General features: G+C 43.7%; 1 protein-coding gene across 6 annotated transcripts in view; it reads left to right on the top strand.

Moving 5' to 3' along the window:
* Nucleotides 1–10112, top strand: part of IL22RA1 (interleukin 22 receptor subunit alpha 1) — a 17698-nt gene extending 7586 nt beyond the window's left edge. The window contains exons 2-7 of one of the 6 annotated variants that reach the window (XM_019512409.1): nt 706–844; nt 3660–3841; nt 4990–5165; nt 5599–5737; nt 6983–7104; nt 8018–10112. In XM_019512409.1, the coding sequence (XP_019367954.1) occupies nt 706–844; nt 3660–3841; nt 4990–5165; nt 5599–5737; nt 6983–7104; nt 8018–8995 (1736 nt within the window). In that variant the 3' untranslated portion in view covers nt 8996–10112. Of the gene's footprint in view, nt 1–187; nt 851–1952; nt 2244–3659; nt 3842–4989; nt 5166–5598; nt 5738–6982; nt 7105–8017 lie in introns of those variants that run through there. The other 5 variants (XM_019512405.1, XM_019512408.1, XM_019512406.1 and 2 more) reach the window with 5 other exon arrangements.
* The last annotated feature ends 1134 nt before the right edge of the window (nt 10113–11246 follow it).

Here is an 11246-nt window from a genome sequence, read left to right as displayed (position 1 = left end):
AAGTGATGCATCTCTGAGGAAGACAGACAAATGTAAGGGCCAAAATCAGCAAAACTAACTGCATTCCAGAATCTCAGGAGGAATGCTGAAGGAAAATTTTGCATTGTATGTTTGCAGGAGAGTAACCCCAAGACAGGAGCCAAAAGGCGTGGAAATATTTGTCTCAAAGCACAGTTCAAAGCCCAGAGGCTCATGCCAGTGTTCTTCTTGGTTGATGCGCAGAGGCAGAGCCAACTTTTCTGAGCACGTTCACAAGGGATAACTGACTTCCATGGCTGCGAAGCCTAGGCTGGAGAAATCTCTGAGCCCAGGGAAGTCACCAGAATACACATGGACAGAGAATTATCTGCCTTTATGCAGACACTCCCAGGCCAGAGTCCATTTTCAGGCTATTCAGTGATTCCTCTGAGTAACACTGTCTATAAAATCATCCTATATTCAGCATTATAGACAATCCATGCTCCTCTCAGCAAGAGAAGTTCATTGGCCTCTACCTTGGCCTAATGCCGATCCAGAGCCAAACCCCTGATGGTCAGCTTACGTCCAGTTAGTGTAAGCAAGAAAATCTCTAGTCCTCACTCATTAACTCACTGATACATACTGCATCCATGCCTGGGACAGCCTTTGAAACCCGTGTCAAAGCTGGAAGCCCCTGGGTTGTGGCATGGATCCTGCATTTTAGTAATAGCTCCTTTGTTCCCCTAGGCTGTCTGACTGCAGAGAGATTACCACTTCTGCTTCTCAAAAATGCGGAGTTTTTTTCTACAAACTTCGAGAACATCCTGAAGTGGGAAACTGAAGGCGAGATACCTCCAGGCACAGTGTACAATGTCCAGTATAAAGAGTACGTAGGGTTTGTGTCTTCCTTGGTGACTTGTTTGAATAGGTTGTGAGACCAATACTTTCTGAGAAAAAAGGCCTAAGCTAGAAAAGCAGGCTTGGCTGCTAATTGTTGCTTGCTTTACTGCCACCAAAATGGCTGTTTGGAACAGAACCTAAGCAAAAGAACAGGGCCTTGGAGTTCATCTCAGCTGACAGGTGACCTTATGTCGGACGGGCAATTATTTGGGCAGAGGGCCGCTTACTGAGTTTTGGCAACCTACCAAGGGCCGCATGACAGGCAGCCCAGGGCAGATAAATATTAATTTTCTAAATTTTTTAGGGGCCCCGCAGGCCACATCTGGTCCCCCAGCCACATTTTGCCCACCCCTGCTGTATGTTAAGAAAAGTCACTAAGTTGCTCTGGAGACAAAAGTATGGCCCAGCTGACAATGGGGAATGGGCTGGAAGCTAGCAGCCTAGGCATCCAGTCCCAGTCCCTGTTCTGCCACTCACCTGTGACCCTTCTCTCTCTATCCCAGTTATCTTATTGGTAAAATGCAAATAATACTAGTGACCTGCCTTTAACAAGTGATTTGAGCTACAGAGATGAGGAATGGACTGTAACAAGTAAAACTTTGTTCGGGAGGGGAGACAGTTGGAAAACCTGAGCAAAAGCATGATTTCAGCAATATCCAGAAACTTGGCTTCATGACATTGTGTGGTACTTTTTCAGCCAGTTCTAATGGGCACATATCTTCTGCCCGTCAACCCCCAGAAGGGTTTAACAGTGCACTCAGGAGGGGTGTTTGAGAGCCAGATTTGAAACAGGGCAAATAATTCTACACCAGCTGCGCACACACGGACTCTGCATTGTCAGTTTTCCTGCAAGCCTGCTTTCTGCTCCCAGAGAAGAGCTTGTGTTTCTGTCCCCCTGTAACTGGATATGCCGTGCCTTCTCCAGCCCAGCAAGGGAGACTCCCTTGGCTTAATAGAGCTAGCAAAAAATCGCCAGGCAAGGTGATTCTTTGACAAGAAGACTCCTTCAAAGGTCATATGTTGCTTCCCACAAACCATGAGAGTCCCAAGGATTCACAGAACCCAAGTGGCTCCTCTGCATCCTCTCCAGTGGCTTCTCTGCATTTTGCACAGATCGCAACAGAACATTTCAACATGACAATTTGGGGCAAAATTAGAAACAGGGCACATGAGTCCTGGCTCCCAGGCTACCCTCCACTGCAGGCTTGTAACAGCAGGCAACACCTTCTGCAAGCAGAACTCATGCAGATTCCATAATCAGGCATGAGAAGCAAGGGGCAGCTCATTAAGTTTTTAGTACCCAGCTGTTCTTTAATTATAACAATCAATGCAAAAGCAGCAGGGAGCTGGAACAGCTGCCCTTGGATCAGGAGGAGGAGGGAAAGGCACAACTGCCCTTTGTTTGGAGGGAACTGAGAAGTAAGATAAGTCTGCCTTGAACAAATGACAATCTTAGGATCTGGGTCTGGTGGCATTATGAAGAGGCCCCAGGAGGGTGTTGGTTCCTGCTAGCTAGAGCCATCCTTTGCTTTTCATTCCATCTAGGAAGAGCACACATCAACTGCTGAAACTTCCTTAGTCTGATGAAGGGTTTTAGAACCAGAAAGCTTGCTTAGAAATTGTTCTCCAACTATTTAGTTGGTCTAATAAAAGATACCAGATTCACCCAAAGAACCTTGTCATCCTTTGCTTTAAGCACCCCAAAACAATCTTTCACCTGCCCATATTCTGGGATGAGAACCACACACTGCTCCTTTGCTAATGTCACTTCCTCATATGCAGAAAAACCGCAACCTCTGGGTTCTGAGAACTACAGCTGCTTTACTTTGGGTTGCATCTCAGGTCTGCCATCCCAAGAGCAGAGGCAGCTGGAGCTATGAGGGATCTAAAAACTAGGGACAGGCATTCAAAAAGCCTGAGTCTGAAATGATTCACGGATTACCAGAACGTAGCAAACCAGCTGCCTGTGCTTGCGGGCATATATTTGGGGTCCAGCTGTGTCCTGGGCAGGTTGCAAACGTCCAGTGAGACCTGTACAGTGCTTAAGGTCATTGTATGGCTAAGGGAACAATAAGGGTTTTCTTTTGTTTCTGAAACAGACAGATCAAAGAAAGACATTTATTTGCAGATCAGTCTGAAACTTTTTTTTTTCTGGCTTGTCTCACTAAAGTGAAAACCAAGAAAATGTTGTTTTGGTGCAGATGAAAGAATCTTTTTCAGGCATTTTTAGCCCTTTATTTTAAAATTAAATGTAGCTAAAATTAATCTGGAAATATGGTGAATGAAATACCAAATCGTTTCATTTAAAAATGTGGAAGCAACCTGTTCTTAAAAAGCACTTTACTTGCTGCAAAAACTTATTTTCCTTTTTTTTAACTCTTGGCCCAAGCCAGCACCGATAGCAAAGAGTTTCAGTGTAATGCAACTGCAATTTTTGGTGAATGAAGTATTCAGTTTGAAAAATGATGCCTAGTTCAATACCTTTGCCCCAATGGAGTATGTGAACTACCTATATTTACTATTGCCTCTGTGTTACTGATGATTTGTAAATGCACCAGTGTCAGTAGAAGATGTAAGAAAAGTTACTGTCTCTCATCAGAATCTGAAAAAAGGACTTTTAAAAGACCCAGAAATTATGCCCCAAGTATGCATACTAATTCATTCATAGATGGCTCAAAACCACTTTGAGTCTGGAATGTATGTCATCTGGGTCCTGGATTGGCTACTGACTTTGGGGTGAGTCATTTCCTTTCTGTGCCTCAGTTTGGCAGATTGAAAGCATTCACTTTGTCTTCTCTAAGGTATGGGGAGAAAAAATGGCTTAACAAAACCGAGTGCCAGAACATCTCACAGCGCTTTTGTAACCTCACGCATGAGACAGAAAACTTCACTGAGTACTACTACGCCAGAGTGCAGGCCATGGCGCCGAATGGCTACTCCTCGGACTGGGTCTGCTCCCAGAGATTTAAACCCAAACAGCATAGTAAGTGGCTCTGTGGAATCCATGGATGCTTGCAGGCTCCATCCTGCTGCCATTTGCAATGACATCAGTGTTGCAAGCCCAGATTCGTCCACAGGAACAAGATTGCCAGCTTTTCAACTCTGAAAGGGACTGTGCTGCTGGAGGTGGGGGGAAGGAGGGGGCTGAGAGGATGAGAAGGTGCTAAGGCCTACCCTGAAGTTTGTAGCTAAAGTGATGCTGGAGAAAAGACACTTGTGGCCTGCTCTGAAGGGATAAAGCAGTGGTTCCCAGACTAGAGATCACAGTCCCAAATGGGTCCTGAAATGCTACTGGAAAAATCAGGCTTGTACCTGGTTGCAAAACCTAGGATTGTGGTTGCCAGCCTAGGATTGGGGTTGCATACCCAGAAAGTTTGGGAACAGCTGGGAGACAGGAAATATGAGGGACAACAAAGATGGGCTTGATGGAGAGCTTACAAGCAGCCAGTGATCTGTCCCTGGAGGCTGAGAGAGAACAGAGCTTTTGGTGGTTAGGATCAGCAGCCAGACATGCTGCATGCCTCAAATGCCAAACCCCAGAGTGCATCTCTGTCACTGATGTGCAGTTTAACCTTGGGCAAGTGCCTCGGTGTCTCTGTACTTCAGTTCTCCTTTTCATAACATTGGGATAATGATAACTATCTCTGGTTCATGGAGGCATTTGAACACAGTGCTTGGGAAGAAGACTGAGAGCCTTCCACAAACACACCATAAAAGAGCCACATGATAGCCTTAATTATTAAAATATTCCTTTCACCAAAGCACAACACAGATGAATTTATACTATATATCAAGGCCATTCACTTGACTTTTTAAGGTTTGTGGTATCAAAGAGCTAATGCAGGCTGCTTTTAAATTATATGGTCATGGGCTGAATTAAACCTGACTAATTGCTGGGTGTAACACCCGAACTTCATTACCCATAAGCATAAAATGCAGTCAAACTCCGTTGTGGGACAGAGCCACAGGCATGGCTGGTTTAGGAGTTAGCTAGATAGGCCAAAGTGTGAAAGCCACACAGGGGTTTTAAGTCTATCTGGCAGATCTAGATGGTACAACATTTTAGCCAAAAATAGTGATATCATCACCTTCAATCTCATTAAATTACTTTTTCTGCTTTATCATTTCTAGCTAATATTGGGGCACCAGAGGTGAAGTATATTCCTAATGTTCGATCCATAAAGTTTCTCATTCAGCCTCCCTACACACCACTCAAAGATGAAGATGACCACCAGCTAAATGTTGAGGACATCTATAGCACTGTTGAGTACCATATGACAATTTTCAGCCAAAGCACCCAACAAGAGGTAAATCATGATTACTAACTTTTGGCTTTGGTAAAACCTGGCATGAATAAGACATCAAAATCAATGCATGGTGAATGGGGTTTCTGATAAACAAAAGAATTTTCAAAGAAGAGATCAGATCTGTCATTATTCCTTTCAAGTGTCAGCAACCCAAACCCAACTTCTGGGCTTCCACATAAGAGCCAAAGTGTGAAACTGTGATCTGGTTTCATTGCCTCCAGGAAGTGAAATACAAAAAGTGAACAGTATAATCATGAAATAAAATACCAGGTGGTTCTAAATTTAGGAGTTATTGGTAAATGAGTCTGGTAAGGATTGCATTTATGAAGTTATGAGATGCATGTTGAATTTGGCAATTCAAATCGTGGTAGTTTTATAATTTAGCCTATCTAAAATACAAATCTTTCTTTCCTTTTTTTCCTCTTTCTTTAAGCAGTGGACAAAGACTGAATACAACAAAGAATTTGAAGTTTCCCACTTGGAACCAGACACTGGATATAATGGGACAATATATATCCAGCACTTGCAGAAAAAGAGCAAAGCCCAAGTGTTTGAGGCTAGAACACTGCCAGGTTAGACTACTAAGTCTGCGCCTCTGAATTACAGGTTCCATTGAGATATCAAGTACACATTATGGGCAAGATTTTCTGCTGGTGTAAACTGGTATAGTTCCACTACCATCATTGGAACTGTATTGACTTTCCCAGCTTAGAATCTAGCTCTGTGAGTCTTTCAGGGCCACATACCTGTGGGTCCAGTACCTTAATACTGATTCCTGTTCACCTGGGCAAAGGTTGCACAAGCTGAGATGTAAGGAAAAGGGGTCGATAGTGATCATGACCCTGATCCTATTGGCTTCAAGAAGTATAAGGCCAGTGATTCTACAGCTGTGATCAGAGGAACACTGCAGGCCTGTATAGCACTAGCTATTGACCCAAAGAGAAGTAAATGGGTCCATGGTGCTGACCTATGTCCTCATTTCCCTTTGGACTGTCAAACTGGCCATGAAAAAAGCTAAAATAAATGAAATATTTCCCTGCTGTTACTCTTGTATGTAAGTCATTACTGGAGTAGACCTGGGGACACTCCAAGGAAAGAAGATCATCCATGTGAACATAAATAGGAGTGGAGGTGATTGTAATGGGTGGACAGATGTGGTATTCACAGGACACCCTCTTATTTAAGTAATGTTTTCATACTAAGTAATAATTGGTAGGGAGCATTGGTTAACGTTCTAATTCTCTGCCAGAGTTGTTTATTAGTTGGTCTGTTTTATATACCTGTATGTCTGTTTGCTCCATTACCAAAGGACGGTTTTAGCTCCTTGCTTCTCATCAGCCTCATACATTTTCTGGACTGTATTTTTAAGACTTTTGACTTTGGTGAATGAGCTGCAAAGAGTTTCACTTCCTTGATTGCAGCTTATCAGGGGCACATGAACGTACGCAACCAAATTATGGCTGTTATTCTCTGAACTGTATTCCAAAGTACCCACTAGTGAATGATTCATGGTTTTGTTTTTAAAATGTACTTTCACTTGGGGCAATAAGAGGTGGCTGTGGAGTGATGGGCATGTTCAGTCTCGAGGAGATGTTGCAATTGAGTTTTAAAAAAGAGAGCGATCGGTTATTCTCAGCAGCTCATGAGAAACGAACAGGAAGTTTTGGTCATAATTAGCAATAATAGGGAGTCTAGTGCTTAATGGCACAATTAAGTTCTAAACTTAAGAATTCTATTGGACTAGCTTGCCAATAAATTATTTCCAGTCTATCTCTCTGGAATTAAATGTTGTGGACTTCTTTTTCCCCACTGACCAGATAATACCTGGCTGCTCTTCTGTTTTGGATCACTTATATTCACTGCTGGACTGCTGTTTGCTGCAACATGTTATGTGATGTATATATATGTGAAACAACGCACTGCACATCCAAAGTCTTTGGTAAGTGCCCTTAAGCCGTGGCAGTAAATCCCTAAAATGCTTAATAGAATAATGACATCACCAACTGAGGAAGATAACTGTATAGCAGAAGTAACTGTATGAGGCATTTGTTAGTCTCCCATGGCAAGGCAGTCTGGTGAGCCTACACAGAAAAGATTTCTCTTTTTGTCATGGAGAAATGCAGACTACTAGGGTAACACAGATGTTAGCAGGTCTGAAGAATCTGAGTTAGGCTAGAAAACTAAGGAAGCAGGTTTATTTTTCTGAGAAGAAGGCAGGCTTTGAGGTAAGCTGCCAGAAGATTTAAAAAATCAGGGTTTCCATTTTCATTTGTCTTTATAACCAGAATTTTCAAAAGCCCCTACTGACTCTGGGTGCCTGACTGGCCAGAATTTAAACAGACTTGATTTTAGGAAAAATGGGTGCTCACTACTTTCTGAAAATTGGGCACCATTAATGATGTAGCAAGTTGTGGAGCTCAAAATGAAGGCACCCCAAATCACTAGCCACTAGTCACTTTTGAAATCCTTTGCCCACTTCTCTAGCCCTAGCCCAGAGCAGTATTGGTAGTCCTGTATGGTAAGTTAGTAGTCCTGCACTGGTAGTCCTGCAGGGCGATCCATCTCCACGTTCTGAGGTTGAAGCAAATCACTGCACAGGAAAGGAAAGAATTTTCTCCTTCACATCCAGGATTGTGCAGTTGTTCTGCATTGTGAAGCAGGATGCTTACCTTCTAGTGAAGCGTCATTGTGAGAGGTAGGATCCCAGAGCTACTGGGTCTGTGGATCAGATCCAGCAAAGCAGATCACAAGGTCCTATTAACATTTTTTCAAAGGGATTTTGCTCTAATATAAAGCAACCCCTGAAAATTCACAGGCTCAAAGTAACTGATTTAATATCTGTCTTCTTACAGGATTTCAAAGGGATTCTACCCTTCCAGCCTCTCTCAGTCACAGTGGAGCATATTTCATGCAAACCTGCTTTGCTCACCTCAAATGTGCCATTACCAAGCATTAGCCAGTGTCTGGAGCAGCCACATTCATTTGGTTCACCAGAAACTACCTATCAACAGCAAGCCAAAATGTCAGCATCCCAGCCCATTGCTCAGCTGCCTGACTGGGCCGGGGATTTTCCTTCCAAGAGAGTAACCGAGGACAACTTACCATGTAAAACAAAGAACAAACCTCTGGCCCTGACCTATGGGGTCTGCCTTGAAGACACAAACCAGACAGTGAAGGATGTTTCCCCTGAGAGGTTTGTCTGTGGCAAATTTATACTCCAGACTCCAAGCAGAACATCATCTAAAGAAACCTACAGGGAGAAGAGCCCAGAGCTGGTGGAGAAAACATTATGGGAGAGCAATGATATAAGGGGACCAGCATTCTTGCTGGGAAGCACAGGGCAAGCCCAGCAGCTTCAATTCCAGATGAACAGGGAGGAAGCTGAGCTGTATGCGCCTCAACTACCTTTGTCTTTGCTGGAAGGAGGAGGAGGTTACAGACAGCAGACTGTGGAACTGCTGCCGTTACTGTCCTCCATGACAATGGACACAAACTCTGTCCCAGAAACTGGATCTCTGGTGCCTTTACCCTCACCCTTTCCCCTTTCAGTTGGTACCTGTGACGATCTCCCTGGAGAAGACAGCACACCGCGCAAGATGCTATTAGATTCATTGTCACATTCAGAAGACAAACTGCCGCCCCCAGACTTTCAAACAACATATGTGCTAAGAACAGCAAAACAGTCAGGCGGCACAGACCTGAGCAGCACTGTGACTCAGGCCTCTGGCTCAGCCCAGGACAGTGACATGTCCCTCACTATGTTCTTCAGAGACTTGGATTTAAAGCTACAGTGGGAGTGTGCATTGGATGAAAACACACTGGTGTATTAGCAAAGTGATGAATGATATATCTAAGAGTTAGATTCTGCCAACCTTATTTACAATAGTGTGTCTTTTTCTGCACACAGTACCACTGAAATAAATATAACTGTGGAGTAAGGCACTGGTCAGCATGAATCTGTCACCAAGTTTCCACAGCGTGCTCATTATTATGCTATTATAGGCATATGTTTCTTTAATGTCATTGCTTCCAGGAACTCTCCATTATGTTTGCACTTCAATAATACCTCTGTATTTTTTAGACATTTCCAGATTCAAATTCAGCCCACTTTAAAACCCGCAACAGGGCTGAAACTCCAACCCCAGACTCAGCAGTCTCAAAAAATGAGGGGAGTTTGGAGCAGAATCCACTTTGCAGAGTTGAGTCCTGTCTTTCAGCACCAAGCCCCAGATCTACATATGCCCAAACCTTGAGGAGATTCAGATGTAAAGGAGTGCAAGGCTCAAAACAAGCCTTGTTCAGATGGGCTCTCATGCTCCATCATTTTCTCAGATGCTGATAAGGGACATAACAGTTTTAGAGCATGCAGATGGCTACTATCCAAGGGGGATTGACCAGAGCATCTTGTGCAACCTCACATAAGAACAATGGCTAGTCTAAGGTACGGTTGGCTAGGGTCAGCGTAACATCAGTTTAATACCTAGCACATTGTCCTCCCTCCTGAACCTGTAGAAGTGACTTAATTATCTGGTGTATATTCTCCAAATTCAACGTTTGTGCCTTAAATGAGGACTGACCAGTGAAGACTAACTAAAGAAAGCAGGCATCACAGGGATGGTTGCTACTGCTGTACTGCTGGTTTGTTGCAACTGTTTCTATCAATACTTGTACATAAACATTTGCAAGAGGATACTCCAATTAGTCTGTGTACAATCCAACCCCTTATCTCCAGCCAGCATCCTTTCTTCTTTCAGTAGATTTTTCCTGTTGTGTTTCCTTGCACTTCTCACTGGCCTGGGAAATGAAGTGAGGAGCTAATAATCAGTAGTATTAAGAACTGGAGCTTAGAATAATACTGCACTGCACTTGTGCCTCTCTTGTACAATATAAACGTTTTTTATGTTTTGTTCCTTTTATCAAGTAAATTAAGATTACTAATTTTCATAAGCCAAGGTTGTCTTATCTTCATTTTATATGACTGCTGCGTTATCACCTGGTGTGTGCAATAGTTACAGTTCTAAAACACAAATGGGGTTTCGTGCGATAAGACTCAAACTGGAAACACGTAGGCAGAGTTAACATAAGTGTCACGTTAAGCCATAGGCCCATGGAACCAAGACCCTGGTACCCCAGCTTGAAAGGGCCACTAGACCCTTCAGCAGGGTGAGCACAGACACTGAAATGAAGAGGGAACCACAGGACAAGCACACAGATGAGTCCAAAGCCACATACTCAGGCACAATCCCTGTGATATCTGCCACATGATTAAGTAACACAGTGCCCAGGGCCTCCATGAGCCTTAAAACAGCCAAGGGCAATACAACCCCTGGGCCACTTCAGGTAAATACATAGAGTGTGCTGGCTGTCCAAATCCCTGCAATGCAAAGGCAGCTCCTGGTCTGTTGTGGGTGGCAATCCCTTGATTTGAGGATGATCACTGCCACAGCTCATTGATGGGTCCTGAGGTGATTTAAGAGCCCAATCTTTGAGCCACAGATCTATCTGCAGAAGTTGCAGGTTTTTCTGCAGGGGGGGAAGGCAGGGATTCCTCTTTTTCTCTTTCTTCCATGATTTCTTCCCTGCCGGGGTCAGTTGGTAGCCAGCTCCTCCTAACTCTTGATGTTGGCATCCTTTTTTTGATATAAACCTTTAATGTGTCCTTGTAGCGTTTCCTCTGGCCACCATGAGATCTCAGGCCATTAGTAAGCTGGGACTAGAGCATTTGTTTTGAGAGCTCAGAATCAGGCATCGTCACTTAATGTCTGGTCTAGCAAAGACGGTGCTTGAGGATCACCAACCCAATGCTGGTAACATCAAGGGCCTCAATCCAGCAGCTTTTCTCACTTGAAACAAACTGCAGTGAAGGACGTAAACCAGAGGTATTCTGTACCTGAGGCCTGCAGAAGCCTAGGATTTGCTCCTTGCCAGAAGCAAACTAAATGGGAAATTGCACTTGCCCTGCAGGACACACAGAAGACCCTTTTTCAAAACAGAGAATAATTATTTTTCAAGTGGGAGACAAGGGAACTTGGCTTGTGTTTTTAAGAAGTCTGAGGGGAAAGTCATTTGAATCCTGATGCT

The sequence above is a fragment of the Gavialis gangeticus genome, unplaced genomic scaffold, assembly GCF_001723915.1.
Source record: "Gavialis gangeticus isolate Ggan-Ray unplaced genomic scaffold, GavGan_comp1, whole genome shotgun sequence".
NCBI classification, from domain to species: Eukaryota; Metazoa; Chordata; order Crocodylia; family Gavialidae; genus Gavialis; species Gavialis gangeticus.
Note: the sequence above shows the minus strand (reverse complement) of the source record. Positions and strands in the feature narration are given on the sequence as shown.